Source organism: Melanotaenia boesemani, chromosome 24, assembly GCF_017639745.1.
Source record: "Melanotaenia boesemani isolate fMelBoe1 chromosome 24, fMelBoe1.pri, whole genome shotgun sequence".
Classification (NCBI taxonomy): Eukaryota; Metazoa; Chordata; class Actinopteri; order Atheriniformes; family Melanotaeniidae; genus Melanotaenia; species Melanotaenia boesemani.
Genome location: NC_055705.1, coordinates 1,846,396 through 1,868,962, shown reverse-complemented (window position 1 = coordinate 1,868,962; position 22,567 = coordinate 1,846,396). Strand labels below are relative to the sequence as shown.

The 22,567-nt window shown below is 43.5% G+C and overlaps 2 protein-coding genes across 2 annotated transcripts in view; one reads left to right on the top strand and one right to left on the bottom strand.

Moving 5' to 3' along the window:
* The window catches only part of LOC121635255 (NLR family CARD domain-containing protein 3-like), a 1,000,352-nt gene that overhangs the window by 88,301 nt on the left and 889,484 nt on the right, over positions 1-22,567 (bottom strand). The gene's annotated exons all lie outside the window — the stretch shown is intronic.
* Positions 727-22,363, top strand: tbx19 (T-box transcription factor 19). The gene is made up of 9 exons (XM_041978427.1): positions 727-2,062; positions 7,156-7,411; positions 15,871-16,147; positions 18,425-18,559; positions 19,097-19,158; positions 19,760-19,815; positions 20,027-20,185; positions 21,585-21,756; positions 21,839-22,363. Exons 2-9 carry the CDS (start codon positions 7,164-7,166, stop codon positions 22,002-22,004), a joined length of 1,275 nt encoding a protein of 424 aa, XP_041834361.1. The 5' UTR covers positions 727-2,062; positions 7,156-7,163; the 3' UTR covers positions 22,005-22,363.

The window sequence follows — 22,567 nt, the reverse complement described above, 5'->3', positions numbered from 1 at the left end:
CTGAAATTTCCCTCAAAGGTTCATGTTGTGACCAGAGACTGTGTTTGCATGTGGACAAAACATGAACATGTAAAAACCAAAGTCTGGCTCATCAGATTACTCGTGTTCATGTGTACAGGAACCCGAACAGGAAGTCAAAGCAGCAGAAGAAGACAAGCTCGTCGTTCTCATGTCAACTGTCCCCGCCAGAGTTCTGCAACGTTTACTACTAAAAGAGACAATTTTATCCCGTGTCCCATCACACAACTATCGTTTAGAGCCACAAAATGTGTCACGACAAAAAGAAAATGTCGAACCTTCGCACCATCAGAGTTCATTTATCTACATATCACATTTGTTTTTAAGTCCTGGAATAGAAACTCTGAATTTTAACAAATGATTCTTTTGTACATTCTCTGTTTGTGAACCACTTTTTTTTTCTTCTGCTTGTCCAGCACAGTGGCGGCAGTATGATGGTCTGGCTGCTGTTGTGCCAAACAACCCCCCAAACCCACCTCAGCCCCCCTTCAAACCCCTACACCCAGGGTTCAAATTACAGGGGAGCTAAGGGGAGCTCGGCTCCCCTGAAAGGCACAGGAGCTCCCCTAAAGACATTCAGCTGATACTTTGAGGGGGAGCCCTAAAAATACTTCACTTTGGTAAATGGTCTGTACTTATATATATCGCTTTTACCCAAATCACACACACACTGATGGTAGAAGCTGCCATGCAAGGTGCTCAACCAAGACCCATCAGGAGCAATTTGGGGTTCGGTGTCTTGCTCAGGGACACCTTGACATGAGCTCGACAGATCAGGGATCAAACCGGCAACCCTCAAGCTACAAGACGACCGCTCTACCCACTGAGCCACAATTTTTTCATAAAGGTTCCTCATGTGTCTTGAAAAGAACAGCATTCATTTGTCAGATTTGTGGTTTATTTATTTAATTGAATGAATTAAATCCTCTAAATGGGATCGGTTCTGGTTCCTTCAGCAGCGGACGGCAGCGTTGTTTGTTTGTAGTGTGCTGTGAGCGTCCATACAAACACACTTTATATGTTTATTTGTGGTTGTTAAAAGAACTTTCCGTCCCTGTTTCTGATTAAACAAGCTGCATACAGCAACAGGTTTTTTTTGTTTTGTTTTTTTGTGGTAGGGTCCTGGGTCCTGGTCCGCATCCAGACACCAAGACCTGCACCAGCCCCGTGAACGACTTTCCAAACCGACTGTTTCCTGAGCCGCTGCGAAGCAGATTTTACCTTACATTTTCTTTTCTAATCTCTCAGCACAAAGCGTACGCGCTGGTCAGTGTCGTTGGTGATTGATTCCTCCCGAGCCAGAGCGGAACGGTTGAAGGTTCGAGGTCTGCAGACCTCTGGTCTACAGGACAGGAACGTTGCGGTAACACAGGACCATGATCAGTCCACCAGCCGAGGCCCGACAGGATGAGAAAACTACGGCCTCACGAGCTCAAAGACAACCAGCTTTTACAGATTTCCTTCTTTCTGATATGGATTAGAGTTGGTTTCCCCATCTTCACCACACTAATCCACAGTCCTCCGGCCTTGCTCTCTTCTTCTTCTACTTCTTCTCCTTCATCTTCTTCTTCTACTTCTTCTCCTTCCTCTTCTTCTTCTACTTCTTCTCCTTCCTCTTCTTCTTCTACTTCTTCTCCTTCCTCTTCTTCTTCTACTACTTCTTGTTTTGCTGCTGTGTTGGCTTTTATTGCCAGCGTTTGTAACTGGTTTCAGGTGCGAACATTTATTCTATTTTTCTTCTTCTTTAGTAAAATCTTGTTTTCTGACAGATTTGTATTTTCTCAGATTAACGACCTGTGATCTCTCATCACTGTTTCTAACGTCAGGATTTTACTGTTTCACTGTGAAGTGTTTAATTCTGCTGTTAAAGGTGGACGAAGCGGCTGTGAAATTAAACCTGAGGGGCTGATCGAGGTTAACAATGAGAGAGAGAGAGAGAGAGAGGTGGAGTCCGACTGCGATGGTCGGAGATCCTGCAGCTGGAGGCTGAGCAGCTTCCCGTCATTCATCCACTTTGCTGGGATTCAGCATCGTTGGTCGGCAGGTGAGTTCACTCTGATTATTCATTAATTACTACAAATTATTCTAGTTTTATTCCTGTTACACAGTTTTTACTGCAGTTTATAAAGTTTTATTTACACCAGTCTGTATTTTGATCTGTTTTTCATTTTTTCTCTGTTCAAATTTAATTTTTTTCATGAATTCATTGTTTTGATAGAAATGATAATAAATATATTAAATAACAGATTTGCATATTTCAGTGGAGGAAAGATAATTCCTACAGAAATTGTAATTATTTCTAAATAATTCTGTATTTTTAATCGATGTTTTTAAATGATCGAGACGTGTTGTTGAGTAAATCTGCTGCAGTTTTAACAGGAGAAATAACAAACGTGTGTAAATGCAGCTGCAAAATTATTTCATTCCCAAAACTAGTTAGAAAAATTCCATCATCATTATTATTTTTTAGTCGTCTGAACACATCTGTCTACACGATCAATTCCCAACCTGAATAGATTTTAAAATCATTTTAAAAAGATTTTTAAAATTGTTTCATTTAAATTCTTTAGATGTTAAATCCGCCTGCTTTCAGTGGTTACTTATTCATTATTTATAATTAATGATAAAAGTCTTTCTCTAAAATTTCTCCACATTAAAACCAAATTAAAAGTGTCATTTATTTGTCGATTATTAAACCATAAACTACATTTACATGGAAAAGAAGTTGTGTAATTCAGTGTTTTGTTAAAGAGGAGAGAAGCGGAGGTTTTATTCATCCCGACGTGGAGGTTTGCTTCCACTGTGTGGATTCAGCTCTGACTTCTCTGGATTATAAAACTGGGAAGAAAACGTGTAAAATGAGTGAAAAACCGACTCCAGATTAACAAGCTCAGCTTAGAAATGAGGCTACATGGAAATAATAATAACATGAGATAAAACATAATTAATCTACAAAGTTTTACCCCAAAAAGTCAAAAATGCTGATGAAAAAAAAAAAAACTTCCTCTAGTTTTTATTTCTTTAATTCAGATCCAGAATCATCTCCAGCTTTATTTCTAATTTTCCTCCAGAGTTTAAAGCAGAAATGAGGTGAATTAATGTCGTTTTTTAACCTGCATCCAGCCTTCAGGGATTAAATGGATTCACTGGTTTTTTATCCCATTAGTTAAAAATGGTTCTACCAACATGTTCAAAAACGTTTAAAAGCGGTGGTTTAAATGAAGTAAACACTATTGAATGACGTGGTGGAGCATCCACCCAGCAGCTGCTCCGGCTTTAAACGTAGCGGGTATTTAACCATCCTCGGGTCCCAGCTTCCAGGTCTGAGCTGAAGCTCTGAAAGGACCTTTCTGACCCAGAGAGGCACATTTCTGGCCCAGCAGGGTTCAGACCGGTCGGACTGGATTTTCTTCCAGGTCCGGGATCTGTTCAGGATGACGATCCAAACTGGTGTCAGGAGCAAAAACCTGATGTGTTTTACTTCTCGCAGCTTCATCAGGATATTTACAGGAAAAGACGACGAGCACTGCAGTGGAAACGAGCTGTTGTTAAGAAAAGACTTTATTTCTTCTGAATGAGTGTCTGTTTACAGACACGCAAAGTCTTTTCATCCAGCTTCACACACACACCGGTCTGGTTTCAAGCCCTCCACAGAACAGAATCTGTACTTTTACAGGTTTTTAATGATTCTTGATGTGTTTCATATGCTGGAGACTCTACTATTTTAGTTCTTTTAGATCTCAGCGCCGCTTTTATTCGGCTGATCACAGCACGGCTTGAACAAATAACTGGTCTGGAAGCTGCTGTACTTGGATGGTTCAGGTCTTACCTCTTCTCTTTTCCTCCTTTTCAGCCCCGCGGGTTCCCCAGGGATCAGTTCTAGGTCCAGTTTTTTTCTCCACTTACATGCTTCCTCTAAGTTCTGCTTTTACAAACCCTGCGTCTCGTATCCGGATCGCATCTGGGATGTGTACGTGTATGCAGACGACACGTTTACATCCCTCTGAACGGCTGTTTAGAAGACGTTAAGTCCTGCATGGCTAAAAGTTTCCTTCTTCTAAATGAGAATTAGCCTGAAGTCCTGTTTCTTTGGCCTCCAGACTGCCATGCTGGCGTGGCCCAGAAAGTTGATCCTGGTCTCTTACACCAAGATAGCAAAACCTCCTGGGAGTCATTTTTGGTTGTGTTTTCTATTTGACAAACACATAAGCGCCGTGATCAGAGCCAGTTCTTATCAGCTCAGAACACTCGTAAAAGTCATTTCCGCTTTTATTTGGTCTAAACTCGACTCCTGTAACAGCCTCTATTCAGGTCTGGGCCAGTCCCTCGTTCTCCGTCTCCGTCCAAAATCCAGCTGCCTGCCCTCGGAAGAGAGACCACATCACACAGTTTCAGCTTCTTTGCATTGGAGTTCAGACTTTATTTATATCGTTTGTTTTTAAGTCTTTAAACGGGCCGGCCCCTTCTTATTGCCGGGTTTGAACCCCACGCTCCCTCCTTGTTGTCCAGGTCCAGGCTGAAACTAAGAGGGGACGGAGCTTTTCCTGTTGACCTCCCCAGCTGTGGATCTGGTTTAAAGACTTATTTTACTCCCTCATCTTTAAACCAGACTAAGTTTTTTTTCTGATTATTTAATGCTTGTCTCTTTTTTTTAGTCCTTTATTTCTTTTAAATCTGTTTTATTTTTTAGGCCCCTCGTTTTTATTTCTGCATACATTGTTTTTAAATGTGCTGATAAATAAAGCTGCTGGCAGGATGTTGGGGCTGTCAGGTGGGGAGGATACACCGTGTCCATGTGAAATGTGTCACCATGATGGAGTCTTTGAAGGACTCAGACTGATCTTAAGCGGTTTCCAGAGTCTTGGGAACCTGAGAATAACTTACCTCCACCATCTGCAGTCAGAACAGTGGATCTGCATTTATTTCACACAGGGCTGGAAGACGGTGGTGAGAAAAGGTGCATAGGGTTAAAAATGACCTATTTAATTTAGGTGCACAACCAGCCAAATTTAGTTCATTTAATCGTGTTGTTACGCGCAAAATTAAATGATTAAAAACTGGTTTATATTAAAGTACATCCACGGTATATGGATACAAGTGGAATAACATCTGCTTTTTCCACATCTTTAAACAACAGTTTAAAAATCTCCTCTAACTCTCAACCTAAATGTTTATGTAATAACATGAAATAAATGTGAGAGAGAGGGATGAACATTTCAGGATTTATTAGTTTAAAGGAAGCGTGGGTCCCTCCAGCAGGCTGCAACAATCCAGTCGCAGCGATCAACACAAATTCAAACGGGTGGAAGATAAAAATAAAATATGCAGCCATCCCGAATATCTCGTCTCACCAGGACAACATGGGTTGCTGCTTAAATCCTTTTTGTCTGGCTGAATTAGTGTTTCTGGAACTGGATTTAAAGCTGAGGAGCTGCTTCCTTCGAAACTCAGGAACAATATCTGGTTTTCCAGCCGTCAGGTGTTTCCCTGCTGGATCAGACAAGAAGCAGGATTACATCATCCAGAGGGAGGAAGTGGCATTTAAATAAAGAATAAGAGCATAAAGTTGTGTAACTATCCAGTTAGCCTCCCCTTCGACTCTAATCCCGATATGGCGTCACGTCTGTTCAGTATCACGGTGAAACTGATGTTTAGTTTGAACTTTTTAAAACCCTAAAATAAAAGATGGAACCTCTTCGTAGTGACTCTGTGAAATGTGCTGTACATCGGGAACAGGTTTTCACTGAGTGGCGGCTCGTTTCCTGGCGTGGAGGCGGGGACAGACACCTGTTCAGGTGATGCTGCAGCAGCCGGTCGTAGGCACCCATAACCCCCCGAGCATGCAGACTCAGTGAGGATCTGACTTTGAAAAGAATAAAAACGGTTTTAATGTGTGGTAAAATAACTGTAGACATTAAGTAATTAAGCTCCCCTATGGACGGCTAATCCAGCATCCTCCTTCATCCTTCCTGTGCTGTGAGACCTCTCCAGCCAGTAAAAACAGTCTTATGTTGACTCTGGTCTCATCCCTTGCTCTGTCTCTGTCTCTCTTTCCTCTGATAACGTCTTCTAACATCCCTCTTTCAAAAGGCCGGTTTGTTTACATCTGCATGCTAGCATATGACTCATGCGCTATGCAGAACATGCAGCACATTTCCTCAACGGCGGGACACTGCTGGGCAGCGACAGCTTCAGAAAAGCACGACGGACGTCACTGTGCCATCAAACGAGTCCAGAATGCAGAATTTGAAGGTAGAAAAGTTACGGATTGGGTCTTTTAAGCGATAATAATGCATCACCGTGCCCCGCAATACTTTCAATAACCAGTCTACGAAATGAAACTCTTTTAATGTTTTTTTCTGCATCAATAAACATGAATGTCGGGGGATCGCTGACGTCTGCCCTCTAGTGGTGGAAAGTGGTAACAGGTTAAAGCTGTCTTTCTAGAGACGTGGCCTGGTGCTTGTCGCAGTTTTACGACTTTGGTGGTTAGAGGCTTCATATGTGAGTGTAGGCCAGGCGGATCAGCCAGCTGCAGCTTTGTGTAGGTGTGTAGGTCAGCATCGGCTCTGACTGCCGCTGGAAGGAAAACTGTCGCTACATTTGTCGCTAGTTGCTTAAATAAAAGAAAAATGAGAAGCCAAACACTCGCTGACTGTAGCGACAGAATCACTCATTTGAACGCTGCTTTTTTTCATACGTGCACACGTGCTGTCAAAAACTAGGTGCACCGCTCCAATTTCATGTACTACCTTCCACAGACAAGCGGTATTTCCAGCCATGAAAGTCTTTTTTAAAGCTTTAAAATGGCTCTGGCTGCTGAAGAGGTTTGAGAAATCCTGCAGAAGGTTCACCAATAATGTCCTCAAACGGGCTTTGTTTCAGTCGAGGTTCCCCTTTTTTACTCATTTAAGGGACACGTTGGTGCATCCTAAAGTTTTCTGTTGCTCAGCGCTGTCAATTATAATAGTGACATTATCCACAATCAGTCATTTTTACACCTTAAACAATAACCTGGTTTCATTCTACTGGTCCAAACAGGAGAAAAGCTTCAGTTTCACTTACAGAAAGATACCAAACCAAGAGCTGAAGCAGCAAGGGTGGACGCACTGATCACCTCTCACTGTCTTTGTTTAGGGTTCCAGATGAAGGTGGAGGGCTTACAGGAGGATGGGGAGTCCAGTTCTGTGCCGTCAGCGGACCGGACAACGTGCCCCAGCTCGACCGAATGCTGCATGTCTCGGCTGCTGAGCGCCGTGGAGAGCGAGCTGCAGGCCGGCCGGGAGAAGGGCGACCCGACGGAGAGAGAGCTGAGGGTGACGCTGGAGGACGCCGAGCTGTGGAGGAAGTTCCAGCTCATCACCAACGAGATGATCGTCACCAAGAACGGACGGTAACAAGTTCCACTCGTTTTCAGCAAGTTCCCGACTTTCTGCAGGTAACAACTGCTGTCCAAACCCAGGTGATGGTTACAGCCCGACCTAAACCGCTGAAAGCTGGATGTCCCTGGTTTGTTTACAGGTTCAGGTAATCCACACCTCCAAGTTAGGAGGTCCTCGAGGCCATAAAAACAGAAATACCGTAAAGAAATCAACTAATTCCAACATATTGCATAAGGGTTCAGAATTATTAAAGATGCATATCTTAGATTCATATCTAATGAGTATAGAACTAAGTCCATCAAGACTTGATCCTAAATCTTTTTGACTGGATACAGTTTGAACGATTGATTACTGCCAGCTTCGGGGAGAATATTCCTGCTTTTAACCAGGTCCACATGTGTTTATCAAGGCTGCTTTGCATGTTTTGGAGCCTTGATTGTTCACGTCCTCAGAATTTAACGCTGCACATTCACAATCTGCTATATCTGAGTGTCCAGTAGGGGGCGGTGTAGGTACAGATGTAAGGCTACATGGTTGATAACAGTAAAAATGACAAGCGTACTTGGTTTAGAGGCCTTACCATCCACGATAATGCTACTGTCATTTGTTTCTGTTGTGATGTAAAAATTAGCCAACACTAACCTCCACTATAGTCACCATGTTTATCTTCTTGTTTACACGCTAGAAAAATTCAGCATCTCTGTCTGGTCTGAGTTCTCTACTGCTCCCCCTGCTGGAATCCTCTGGTAACAACCGTAGTACACAAGCATGAGAGCAATTATACTGATGATGGAGATGATTGCCCATGCACACGCTCATTAAAAAGCAAGTGCATCTCGACCTAAGACAACGCGAGGACTGAAACAAAAATTCTGGTGTGGAAAGTTTTATGGAGGTTCTAGTGTCAGGGAGTCCAAATTCGGTCCTCAAGGACCACAGTCCTGCAGATTTTAGATGTTTCTCTGCTCCAAAACAAATGAATCCATCAGTTTATGAAGTTCTGCACGACTCATTAAACTGATTCAGGTGTGTTGGAGCAGGGAAACATTGAAAACCTGCAGCCCTGCGGCCCTCATAGGACCAGATTGAGTAGCCCTGCTCCAAATGTAAGGCTGGAAAATTTTCCAAATCTTCATAAATAAGCAGAATAAAGTGATTTTTAGCGGATTTGGTTCAATGCTGTGACAAGGCACAATAAAATCTGCTTCTCTCGCAGCCAAACTCCTTTGGCAGAGTAATAACTTTGTTTATGTGGGTTTTTTTAGTGTTATTGCTACAGATTATTCTATTTGCATTAACATGTTAATTTTGACAGCCCTGTTATAAAATTTTCTATTGATACTGCTATCAATGATACTAGCCCTTTATTTACCTCTTGCGATATCACACACCCCTACTTTGGACACTCCTGCTCTAGAGGTACTTAGGAAGGTTCTTGAAGTTCTTGTTCAGGTTGCAGGGGTCTTCAAGATGTTTTAGGAAGATTTTCTCCCCTGTTGAGGCTGCCTTGAACTTCCAGGAGCAGTTACGATGGATTAAGGCGGTTGTAGGATATTCTAGAGGTCATTACTGTTTTGAAGGTGATGAGGGTTTTTATCTATTGAAAAGCTTCACGTTGGTGTTTTTAGTATTTGTGTTCACAAAAATGTGGACAGAAAAAAACAGGAAATCTGGAAGCATTGAAGTAAAAAAATGCTTTTCTTCTTTTTTTTCTTTCTTTTTTTTAATGCAGAGACGCTGATGGAAATATTTTAAGACTGTTGAGAGATTCAGCAGTTTTCAGTAAATCCAGGACTTTTTGTAAACATATCATCACTCACCATTGCACAAACCATACTCATATATTTTTGTTATCTGTACGATTAAGAGAGAAATTTTTAGAATTTATGTTTAATTTCATTTAATGTGTTTGAGTTTAGAATGAAGTTGTGCTGGGGGGTTACTGTATCGTATCAGAGGGAGCGATGTGGCATTACAGGAAATGATCTCTTTTCTAAAGATATAAACTAGGGATGGGACTTTAAGACATTAATTATGATTAATTACAAAAATGAACGCATTTAATCAGAGTTTGCATTCCAAACAATGCAGAACATTTGTCAGTGCATGGTTTCCAGTAAACCAATAACTGCAACGCACATGTCAGAGCTTGAGGAGTTTTCAACGTCCTCCCAGCATCAGTCCCAGTATCAGTCCCAGCATCAGTCCCAGTATCAGTCCCAGTATCAGTCCCAACTTCCAGCATCAGTCGCAGCTTCCAGCATCAGTCCCAGCTTCCAGGATCAGTCGCAGCTTCCAGGATCAGTCCCAGCTTCCAGCATCAGTCCCAGCTTCCAGGATCAGTCCCAGCTTCCAGGATCAGTCCCAGCTTCCAGCATCAGTCCCAGCTTCCAGGATCAGTCCCAGCTTCCAGGATCAGTCCCAGCTTCCAGCATCAGTCCCAGCTTCCAGGATCAGTCCCAGCTTCCAGGATCAGTCCCAGCTTCCAGCATCAGTCCCAGCTTCCAGGATCAGTCCCAGCTTCCAGCATCAGTCCCAGCTTCCAGGATCAGTCCCAGCTTCCAGCATCAGTCCCAGCTTCCAGGATCAGTCCCAGCTTCCAGGATCAGTCCCAGCTTCCAGCATCAGTCCCAGCTTCCAGGATCAGTCCCAGCTTCCAGCATCAGTCCCAGCTTCCAGGATCAGTCCCAGCTTCCAGGATCAGTCCCAGCTTCCAGCATCAGTCGCAGCTTCCAGGATCAGTCCCAGCTTCCAGCATCATTCGCAGCTTCCAGCATCAGTCCCAGCTTCCAGGATCAGTCCCAGCTTCCAGCATCAGTCCCAGCTTCCAGGATCAGTCCCAGCTTCCAGGATCAGTCCCAGCTTCCAGCATCATTCGCAGCTTCCAGGATCAGTCCCAGCTTCCAGCATCAGTGCCAGCTTGCAGGATCAGTCGCAGCTTCCAGGATCATTCCCAGCTTCCAGCATCAGTCCCAGCTTCCAGGATCAGTCCCAGCTTCCAGCATCAGTGCCAGCTTCCAGCATCAGTGCCAGCTTCCAGCATCAGTCCCAGCTTCCAGGATCAGTCCCAGCTTCCAGCATCAGTGCCAGCTTCCAGGATCAGTCCCAGCTTCCAGGATCAGTCGCAGCTTCCAGGATCAGTCCCAGCTTCCAGCATCATTCGCAGCTTCCAGCATCAGTCCCAGCTTCCAGCATCAGTGCCAGCTTCCAGGATCAGTCCCAGCTTCCAGGATCAGTCGCAGCTTCCAGGATCAGTCCCAGCTTCCAGCATCAGTCCCAGCTTCCAGGATCAGTCCCAGCTTCCAGCATCATTCGCAGCTTCCAGGATCAGTCCCAGCTTCCAGCATCAGTCCCAGCTTCCAGGATCAGTCCCAGCTTCCAGCATCAGTCCCAACTACCAGCATCAGTCCCAACTTTCAGCATCATTTGCAGCTTCCAGCATCATTCGCAGCTTCCAGCATCAGTCCATGCTTCCAGGATCAGTCGCAGCTTCCAGGTTCATTCCCAGCTTCCAGCATCAGTCCCAGCTTCCAGGATCAGTCCCAGCTTCCAGCATCAGTCCCAACTACCAGCATCAGTCCCAACTTTCAGCATCATTTGCAGCTTCCAGCATCAGTCCATGCTTCCAGCATCAGTCCCAACTACCAGCATCAGTCCCAGCTTCCAGGATCAGTCCCAGCTTCCAGCATCATTCGCAGCTTCCAGGATCAGTCCCAGCTTCCAGTATCAGTCCCAGCTTCCAGCATCAGTCCCAGCTTCCAGCATCAGTCTCAGCTTCCAGCATCAGTCCCAGCTTGCAGTATCAGTCCCAACTATCAGCATCATTCGCAGCTTCCAGCATCATTCGCAGCTTCCAGCATCATTCGCAGCTTCCAGCATCAGTCCCAGCTTTCAGGATCAGTCCCAGCTTCCAGCATCATTCGCAGCTTCCAGGATCAGTCCCAGCTTCCAGTATCAGTCCCAGCTTCCAGCATCAGTCCCAGCTTCCAGCATCAGTCCCAGCTTCCAGCATCAGTCCCAGCTTCCAGCTCCAGAGCAGACATTCATCTTCAACCAGACTGGAACCTGCTGCTGGCTGATCCCACCTTGGCTTACCGTCACATATTAATACGTATTTATGAAGAGTGTGGAGGAAAACAGGTAAAAGTTCAGTAACATGTTGTAGTTTCTTAGTCTGAGAACAGATGGAGTAGTTGGTTGAAGTAGTTAAAAGGACTCTTTAAGTTAGAGATATTTTCCTTTTTTTTTCTTTTTTTTTCTTTTTTTTTTACTGTTTTGATTTGAAATACAATTAAATGCATTTTTCCAGACATTACTAGAGCTTGAGTTGGCAATATTAATGTCTGTGTCTACTATTTGGTTCATTCATCTACTAAAATCTAATTAAATAAAAAAAATTTGCCTTTTGGGGCAAATATTATTATGGGATGAAAATGCAATTAATCGAGTTAATTCATTACAAAGCTTCTAATAAATTAGATTTTTTTTTAAATTGAGTCTCACCCCTAATAAAACCATACTTCCAGTGGTTGTGAATGTTTCCTGTAAATACAGTTGAACTGCAGAGGTTTTGGATAAAAATCAACAGATTTGAGCAGCTTTTGGAGTTAAAGCTGCATGTTAAACAGGTTATTCATTAGTCTCGATAGCAGTCGCTACCGTCACCTCCATGTGACTTATTCTGTGTCTGTTTTTTTACCGAGCCGAGGCGGGTTGACCAGTCACGGCCTACGGTGGGCAAACACTCCATTTACACCTGCAGGACGCCACTTCAGCTAGTCACTGCCAGAAAGCCATCCGTTCAGTTCATTATTCACTTTATAATTCAGCTTCGGAAGGATGAAACCTTGTATAGAACTTGATAGATTCATATTAAAACAGATAAAACTGTGGTTTATCCTGCTTTCAGTCAATAAAAACATGTTTCCATCCTCCACACAGGGAAACTAAATATTGAAGACAAGTCTTTTAGATAAAATTAGACAAATCAGAAAATAAGAGACAATCCAGACAGACCAGGAAGAACTGAAATGACAATATTTCAGATTTTAAAAGGAACCGTGTATTTCTGCTCTAAAATTATCATTGATACTAATTAATCATTGCCAATAAAAGAGACACTTTATTCTCCACATCAAAACATTATTTAAAGAAGAACAAAGTTGGACATCTACAGAGAAAAGGGACAAGTTAAAAAAACAAAAGCAAAGCTTTGTTCATCCATATTAAAGTCGTAGCTTCTGCTCACGCTTTGTTCAGCAGCAGCCGCTGACCGGCTCCGAGACCAGCTCGATCAGCAGAAACCATCTAGACAGCCAGATCCTTTCTCAGGAGGCGGTGGAGACCAGAAACAGAAACACAAGACAGAGAAACCGGACTGTGATGCACCAGGTGAACACCAACGCAATTCCAACCAATGACCCTTCTGAAAACTGGGAAAGAGAGCCCTCACCACATGAAGCCCAGTGTGTCTGTAAATCACTAAAATGATGGAGGAGCCTATGCGATTTTATAAAAATGGTGGATGACAGTAAAAATCCTGTTCATAAGCTTTGCTTTTTCATTAACAGTAAATTAGTTTTCTTCTTTAAAGGTCCCATCATGTGCAAAATCCATTTTCTAGAGATTTTCTGACATCATATGTGTCCTCGTAGCCTATGTATGAGGTCCAAAATTAAGAAAATTCTGTCTCCTCTCTCACCTGGTTGCTCCACTTTTTAGCCAATGCGTGCTCAAACAGGCGAGTCTGACATCTTTCCCTCTGTGACCTCACAAAGGAAAATAACCACTCCACCCGGTAGTGGACCCGCCCCCAGCTAACTGAGCCTGCCTCTAAAATCACCGAGCGGGCGCCAACGAAAGCCGGATCCTCTCCCAGAGAGGGGCGTGGCCAAGCTCCACTCATGAACATTTAAAGGTTCAGAAACAGCCCGTTTTCAGTAGAGCTCATAGAGCCTCATCTGGAACGGCCGAGATGAAGGACCAAGGCTGAATTTAGGGTAAAACACTTTGAAATCGATGTTGCTGGACCTCTGACACCCGTATGAAGTTGGTGAAAAAATTTAAATATTAAAGAATAACCCACAACATCCTGAAGCCATGTAGTCCATGACAACAGATACAACCTTTTCATGGGAACCTAAATCCATCCAGATGATGCTGGTGCACCATGAGCAGCTGCTTCCTTCCTCATCACATGGTTTCAGTTCCTTTCTGAGACTCCTCTTACCAAACAAAGCTAAAGGTCCTGGCAGATCCTTCCTGGTCCTGTTCCCGATGGAGATTTTCCTTCCTGGTTCTGTTTCTGATGGAGGTTTTCCTTCCTGGTTCTGTTTCTGATGGAGGTTTTCCTTCCTGGTTCTGTTTCTGATGGAGGTTTTCCTTCCTGGTTCTGGTTCTGATGGAGGTTTTCCTTCCTGGTTCTGTTTCTGATGGAGGTTTTCCTTCCTGGTTCTGTTTCTGATGGAGGTTTTCCTTCCTGGTTCTGTTTCTGATGGAGGTTTTCCTTCCTGGTTCTGTTTCTGATGGAGGTTTTCCTTCCTGGTTCTGATTCTGATGGAGGTTTCTCTCCTGGTTCTGCTTCTGATGGAGGTTTTCCTTCCTGGGTGTGATTTTGTTGGAGGTTTTCCTTCCTGGTTCTGGTTCTGATGGAGATTTTCCTTCCTGGTTCTGTTTCTGATGGAGGTTTTCCTTCCTGGTTCTGTTTCTGATGGAGGTTTTCCTTCCTGGTTCTGATTCTGATGGAGGTTTCTCTCCTGGTTCTGCTTCTGATGGAGGTTTTCCTTCCTGGGTGTGATTTTGTTGAAGGTTTTCCTTCCTGGTTCTGCTTCTGATGGAGGTTTTCCTTCCTGGGTGTGATTTTGTTGGAGGTTTTCCTTCCTGGTTCTGATTCTGATGGAGGTTTCTCTCCTGGTTTTGGTTTTGATGGAGGTTTTCCTTCCTGGTCTGCTTCTGATGGAGGTTTTCCTTCCTGGTTCTGCTTCTGATGGAGGTTTTCCTTCCTGGTTCTGTTTCTGATGGAGGTTTTCCTTCCTGGTTCTGCTTCTGATGGAGGTTTTCCTTCCTGGTTCTGCTTCTGATGGAGGTTTCTCTCCTGGTTCTGCTTCTGATGGAGGTTTTCCTTCCTGGGTGTGATTTTGTTGGAGGTTTTCCTTCCTGGTTCTGCTTCTGATGGAGGTTTTCTCTCCTGGTTCTGCTTCTGATGGAGGTTTCCTTCCTGGTTCTGTTTCTGATGGAGGTTTCTCTCCTGGTTCTGCTTCTGATGGAGGTTTTCCTTCCTGGTTCTGTTTCTGATGGAGGTTTTTCTTCCTGGTTCTGATTCTGATGGAGGTTTTCCTTCCTGGTTCTGATTCTGATGGAGGTTTCTCTCCTGGTTCTGGTTTTGATGGAGGTTTTCCTTCCTGGTTCTGCTTCTGATGGAGGATTTCCTTCCTGGTTCTGCTTCTGATGGAGGTTTTCTCTCCTGGTTCTGCTTCTGATGGAGGTTTCCTTCCTGGTTTTGTTCTGATGGAGGTTTCTCTCCTGGTTCTACTTCTGATGGAGGATTTCCTTCCTGGTCCTGGTTCTGATGGAGGTTTTCCTTCCTGGTTCTGATTCTGATGGAGGTTTTCCTTCCTGGTTTTGGTTCTGATGGAGGTTTTCCTTCCTGGTTTTGGTTCTGATGGAGGTTTTCCTTCCCGGTCCTGGTTCTGATGGAGGTTTTCCTTCCTGGTCCTGGTTCTGATGGGGGTTTTCCGTCCTGGTTCTGGTTCTAATAGAGGTTTTCCCTCCTGGTTTGGGCTCTGATGGAGGTTCAGCTCAGAACGGCGGATTGAATAGAAATGATTTGATCCAATCTGTTATTTTTTTCTAGCTGGTCATTATTTATATGTGTTGGTTTATTATTGGATTGAATTGAGCTGGGTCTATGAAAGGGCCTTGAACTGACTTTGTTGAGAGTTGGTGCTGTATAAATAAAGCTGGATTGAATCAGGACAAGTTGGCCCTGCTGTAACTGACTGTGCTGAATCCAGTTCACGTAGAACGCCCATACTGGGTCTGTGGTGCCTCCGCCGGCTCATTCCGGTGGCAAGCTAGCAGCTGAGTCAGCAGGTTTGTTGTTGAATAAGACAGCTGCTCACCATCTGTATCTGTAACTGGATTATTTACAGTGTAATGTCCATCACAGGACGGCTGTGCTCACTCCGTTTGCATATCAGCCACATTTGCTGTTTTACAGAGAAGCTACCGGGCTGTGTGTTCGGTCAAGCTGATAGTAGAGTCAGCTGGCTAATAACTCTGAATCCACAGAACTCTGATAGAGGATCCAAACTGGAACCCTGAGGGACCCTTCCAGTAAAGATGGTTCAGTAGCAGCTGGGTGTGGATCTGCTGCTGCTTTGGTTTGTGGAGGAAGCGTCTTTTGTTGAACTCGTCATGGTGAAAGTGTTGTTTCCCTCCTGTAAGAGGATGAAATTCTGTTTCTGTTCAGTCGGATGTTCCCGGTCCTGAAGGTAAGCGTCTCCGGTCTGGACCCCAGCTCCATGTACTCCTTCCTGCTGGACTTCGTGCCGGCCGACAGCTGCCGCTGGAAGTTTGTGAACGGGGAGTGGGTGGCAGCCGGCCAGGCGGAGGGCCGCGGCGAAGCCCGGGGCCACGGCGGGGTCTACATCCACCCGGACTCGCCGAACTTCGGAGCCCACTGGATGAAGGCGCCTGTGAGCTTCAACAAAGTCAAACTGACTAATAAAGTCAACGGAGGAGGACAGGTAACCACAGTCTGTTGTTCTGTGTGAAACTTTTCTTCCTTTCATTTAAAGTTTATTGTTTCTTTCTCTTTACTGTTTATTCTTTCTACGTTTTTATTATTCGTCTTGTTTTTTATTTTCTTGTACTTATTTATTTTGTTTGTTCTTTTTCTGCTGTCTATATTTTTCTTTTCTAATATGATCTATTGGATTTTATTTCATCATTTCTTTAACTGTTGATTTCCTTCAGTTTTTTCTGTTAATTTTACATTTGCTTTAGATTAGATTTTAGATGTTTTTCTTTAATTCTTTCTTTCTACTTTGTATTTTTTGTCCATAATTTTCTTTGTTTTGATTTTCTTCAGTCTGTTTAGTTGTTTAATTCTTTATTTTATTGTTTCTTTCATTATTTTCAGTTTCTGCTCATCATTACGTTTGGATTTTTCCTTTTATCTCTCCATTTCTTTCATTCTTCTCTTCCGTTCCTCCTCTTTGCTCCTCTGCTGTTTTCTTTCCTTCTTTCTTGACTTTTTCTTTGTTCTTCACCTTTTCCCCTCTCACTCTTCCTCACCTCTGCCGTCTTCTTCTCCTTCTGTCCATTATCCTCCTCTTCACGTCGAGAGCTTCTCTCTCTCCTCCCTGTATTATGCTGGAGTGGGCGAGAGACTACCGCCTCTAATTAGCCACTTCAGTCCCTCTCTTCGCTCACTTCACCTGCTCACCCCCTCGTAACCACGGGAACAGGATAAACAGCTCTTAATTGGCCGGCAGCAGTTTAATGCACTTCCTGTTGAGAGCTGTTCACCACTCGTAGAGGCCTTCACACACACACACACACACACACACACAAATGCAGCACTACAAAATTGGCAGTAATGTTGTTTATATTTACCCCATTATCCCGTCCAAACATGACACGCACACACCGGGCAGTAATGCAGAGTTGGAACAGAGAGCTCGGCCATAATGAAATAATTGCTCAGCTTATTTGTACATTATGGTAATTATGTTTTTTACTGGGAAATTAATTTAGCCATCATGCTTCAGATGGACGAGGGAGACAGAGAGGTAAACTATATTCAAACAGAGCCCACACACACTCCAGCTAATGTGGGCACGCACATCACCGGGGTCACATCTGAAGCCAGCCTCTCAATCTGAATAGAAAACAGTTTGTTTTTGTGTGTCCGCCTGGAGAACTCGGATTGGTTAATTGGACCTCGTTAGCGAGGGGGGGCAGACAGATGGATAAAAGAGCGTTTGGGCCAAAAGACAAAAATGGCTCCAGTCCATGAACTCTCCTCCAGACAGAGTAGCTAGCAAACTGCATTTCTGCTTTTAATGGATCAAAAAGTACAGAGCTGTGTTTGTGAAACTCTGAGTAGTTCAGGGACTGTTAGGTGCTGCTACTGGAGGAAAGGAATGAGAAGACAGATCAGAAATATACCATCAAGCATGGATGGTATGAGACCCATAAACAGTTAAAACTGGTAGAAAAAGTTTGAGACCATTAAAAGTCAGAGTTCAGGGGAAGGGTTCATCACAGCAGGGTAGTCGGTATGACTGGGGACATCTGCTCTGGAGCTGGTTCATTTGTGAGGGGGGCAGGGTTTTATTGTGTTCACGCTGCGCTACTCAAACTAATCGAACCTTTTAAATAAAGTGTTCCACTCGCTGCTAGTGGCGGCAAGACGAGACAACCACTGAAGAAGAAGTCTTGTTAATTCAGGACAACTTGTGTTTCCATCACAGTGAAACATGGAGCTGCATCAGATCCTAGCGGTCTCTGGTGGATCAGATTTCTGTTCGATTGTTCCCGGATTCTTCCACGTTGGACGCTGAGAAGAACTTGAACAAAGAAGCGTAGATGGATGCTAACAGATATAAACAGATTTTAATAATGGTATCATAACAGTTAAAAAGAGGCTCAGATGGGTACAAACCAGTTTAATTCTTGTCCTCTCCTATATTTTAATACCCATTGGAGACCTTTGTGGTCAAAAGTGTTCATGCAAAAAAAGAGATTTTTTTTCTGTGTTATTTCATAAATCATTTAAACAACTTCCATCCTTCTAAAAACTACCAAACATTCAATCATTTTTAGGATTTTAACCCTTTAAATGCCTGTTTGAATAAATTAACTACTGCCTCGTTCAATACAAAAAAGAAAATTATTTTGCATATAATAAATATTAATATTATTATTATTATTATTATTATTATATTTGAGCAGAATTCAGTAGACAGTTTTGGACTGGTACGCTGCTGCATGAATGTGTCTCTTCCTTTCTGTTTCAGATTATGTTAAACTCTCTTCATAAGTACGAACCTCAGCTCCACATCGTGTGCGTTGGCTCCCGTCATCGTCTGGTTTCCAATATTTCCTTCAAAGAAACTCAGTTCATCGCAGTCACTGCCTACCAGAATGAAGAGGTAAATTTAGATTGATCTTATTTCAGTATTACACACTTTCAGCTTTTTTTTTACCAGGAGGGTCTCACTGAAACACAAGATCTTCTCTCTCTGAAGTCCTGTCAGATGACGGTAGAAAAAAACTCATTTCCATAAAAGTAATTTTATAACTGTAATAAAAATAACAGACATTTGAAGAAAATTAAGTTTTACCAACTTAATCAACATATAAACCAATAGAAAACCATCACTGGTGCTTTCTGGACACCTTAAAAGCTGGGTAAGGATCATTTTGATTTTTAACAGTGAGAGCTATAAATGAGCGCATCATCGGCATAAAAACTTACCTTCGCTGGATTTTATCCCCATCCTAACTCATTTATAAAAACTGAATGAAATGGAGGCTTAGATCGATCCCTGAGAAATACAGTGACTTCTCCCAGAAAGATCAACTCTAAGCTAGTCCAGATTATGTACACATCAATGGTCTTTAAGTCTAATTTAAAACCTTTCTGAATGATTTCAGTAATATTTCTGTGGCTGTTTCGATGTGTTTAGATTACAGCTCTGAAGATCAAATACAACCCGTTCGCCAAAGCCTTCCTGGACGCCAAAGAGAGGTAAGAAAACACAAAGAACTGAAGCCGTCAGAAGACTCATGCAGACATCTGAGAGCAGATTTATCGGATTCATAAAGAGCCGGCATCAGAGAGGTTGTTCATGTTAACGGGAAAATCAGTCAAATCAGGCGCAAAGCCTGAACATCATGAAACCCTATGAGTTTTTTTAAAGCAGTAACTTGGAAATAAATTGAATTTAATTTAATAAAACCTAAAACAAGAAAAAAAAATTATGGCAGAGTTTGGTGAAATGTTAGAAATTCTGTGAGGCTCAAAGTCTAAATTTAACAATAAATTTAAAAGGAAGTAAATAAAAAAGAAAAGAAAATAAGAACTGTTGTTGCATTTATTCCATTAAAAGTGTGTGTGTTCTGAATCAGGATCAGTTCAACAACACAAGCAGCAAATGCTGAAACTTGACGCTTAGCATTTCTCACCAGGATAACACAGGAAGTTAGCGTTAGCAGGTGATCAGGCAGGCAGCAGGAGCTCCACCGTCTCAGCTGTTTGGAGGGAAGGTGTCAAGTTATGGAGCTGTTCAAACACACACACAGGATAACACACACACCTCTGATTGTGGCGCTTGATTCGTCCTCCTCAGGAACCCGGGGGGGCGGAGTTTACCAGAGTCATCTGAGAGAGTCGGGATTCAGTCCTGTGAGTCAAACTCATTCCTGCTGAGAATATTTAGTTGTTTTTAAAATTCCAACAAAGAAAAGAAAGATGAAGAAACACCTTTTTTTGTAAAAAGAAGTAAACGCTCATCAGCTGTCCCTGCTGTTTAATATTTATTCTTCATATATAGTTTCTCTCAGAGAAGTTTGACGTAACGAGTTAAATTGGTGTTTCTACTTCCTTCCTGTGTCAGGTTGGTCTCTGTGCACGGCTGGAGGAGGTGGAGCTTTTCCTTACAGCAGCAGTCTCCCTCTGGCGTCGCATCATCACCATGGTTACAAGCATCACGGTTACCCAGGGAGACACACACCTTACCCCACGGCCTACCTGCCACACCGCTCACACTCCTCAGGTAGCACTTAAATTAAAAATGTTTTCATGTTCATTTATTTCTTGATTTTTATTATGATTAGATACTTTTTGTATTTGCTAAAACTTTATTTGCTTTTCATTAAATCTACACTCACCGTCCACTTTATCAGGTTTAGTACCGTTTCCTTTACCTTCTAGTACCGGGTCGTCCTCTTCATCAGGTCCACCTTCTAGTACCGGGTCGTCCTCTTCATCAGGTCCACCTTCTAGTACCGGGTCGTCCTCTTCATCAGGTCCTCCTTCTAGTACCGGGTCGTCCTCTTCATCAGGTCCACCTTCTAGTACCGGGTCTGACCTTTTTAATCCTGGTGTGATAGATGAAGCAGGTGGTGGAAACCTTCCTCAGAGGTTTTCTCCATATTAACATGAAGCATCACACAGCTGCTGCAGGTTTGTCGGCTGCATCCATGATGAGAATCTCCCGTTCCACCACATCCCAAAGCTGCTCTACTGGACTGAGATCTGGTGGCTGTGGAGGCCGTTGGAGTCCAGTGAACTCATCGTCATGTTCTAGAAAGCAGGTGGAGATGATCTGAGCTTTGTGACATGGTGCATTATCCTGCTGGAAGTAGCATCAGAAGATGCTCCACTGTGGTCATAAAGGGATGGACATGGTCAGCAACAATACTCAGGTAGGCTGTGCTGGTTAAACCAGACCACGTTGGTACTAAGGGGCCCAAAGTGGACCAAGAAAATCTCCCCACCATTACACCAGCAGCAGCCTGAAGCGTTGATCCAAGGCAGGATGGATCCATGTTTTCATGATGTTTCCAGCAGATTCTGAGCCGAGCATCTGAATGTGGAGCTGAAATGGAGACTCATCAGACCAGCAACGTTTCTCCATCTTCTGTTGTCCAGTGTTGGTGAGTGTGTGTGAATTGTAGCCTCAGTTTCCTGTTCTTAGCTGGCAGGAGGAACCCGGTGTGTCTTCTGCTGCATCCTGGTCCAGACAACTGCTGCTCTGGATGTTTTCTCTTCTTCAGACCATCTCTGGAAACCCTGGAGATGGTTGTGGGTGGAAATCCCAGTAAATACTCAACAACCATGCTACGTTCAAGGTCTCTTAAATACCCGTTCTTCCTCATTCTGATGCTCAGTTTTGCTACGTGACTAAATGCTGCCATGTGATTGGCTGGTGAGATATTTGCGTGAGCTGGAACAGGTGGAGCTGATGAAGGGGACGGTGAGTTGATGTAAATCGTGGCGTGTTGAGTGTGCAGATATTTAAACAAACACGACAAGAAGCTTTTTTGGTAAATGTTTGTTTTACTTCTTGAATAGTTGTAAAGATTTTTTTAAGAGGTTTTTATCTTCAAACAGCTGAGTCATGTTTGCATGAGTTGGTAAATATTCCGCCTGGTGTGGGTGTTTTCTGTCAGTGTGTCTGGCTGAAGGAGTTCAGGTGTTAACAGACGGCTGGGGCAGCTCCTCCCCTCGTCCACCCTCCTCCTCCTCTTCTTCACCACCCTCCTCCTCCTCCCTTCCTCTGACCAGCAGCATTACATCCTCGCAGCCTCTTCCTCCTCCTCCTCCTCCTCCTCACAGCTCCAGGTGAGGCTCCGCCCACACTCATACATGGTGAATTGATAAATAGCCCGGTAAAGTCCGGTGTTGAACAGCTGTGTATTTTCAGCCAGTATCCCTGTTTGTGGACGGTCGGATGCAGTGATCTAAGCCCCGCCCACTCACCCTGCGCCACTCTGCATGGACCAATGAGCAGCGAGAGCCTCATGCATCCACCTGGACACAGTCGAGTGGGTGGAGCCGGGTGGCCCCCAGGCCCCTCCCACTCTTACTGAGGAGCTGACTACTGTTTGTTATGATGTGTAAATACGATTTGTGACCATGTGACCACTTTAAACGCGTTCACCTGTTCTGGTCGGTAAATTCTGCTTATTATTAGTGATGTAAATACACATCATGTTTGTTTGACTTGTTAAACTTGGTAAAAGTAATGGCAGGACGGGTCCTGATGTTGATCATAAAACACTGATGTTGTGGCGCCCCCTGCTGTCAGAGGGTGAAATTTTGCTATCGTTTTACGTCAGCTGCTGCTTGTTTTTATGTCTTCTTGCTTCTAATTGTTGGTGAGAAACAGACCTAAAAAGTACGAATTAAACTGCAGAATAAAAAATAAAAACAGAATTATTTTCCTGTTTTCTCGTGTTTCTAGTCATTCGCTGCTTTAGTGACACAGAAGAATGAAGACTTGATGAAAAGTATTCTTGTATTTATTTACAGAAAAATAGAAAACATTATTTAGTTTGCTGAGACCCACTCCTGACTGAAAATCAATGATCACTTTAAAATGCTTCCAAAGAAAGGTTGGAAGTGATTTCCATTCTCTCCTACGACAGAAACC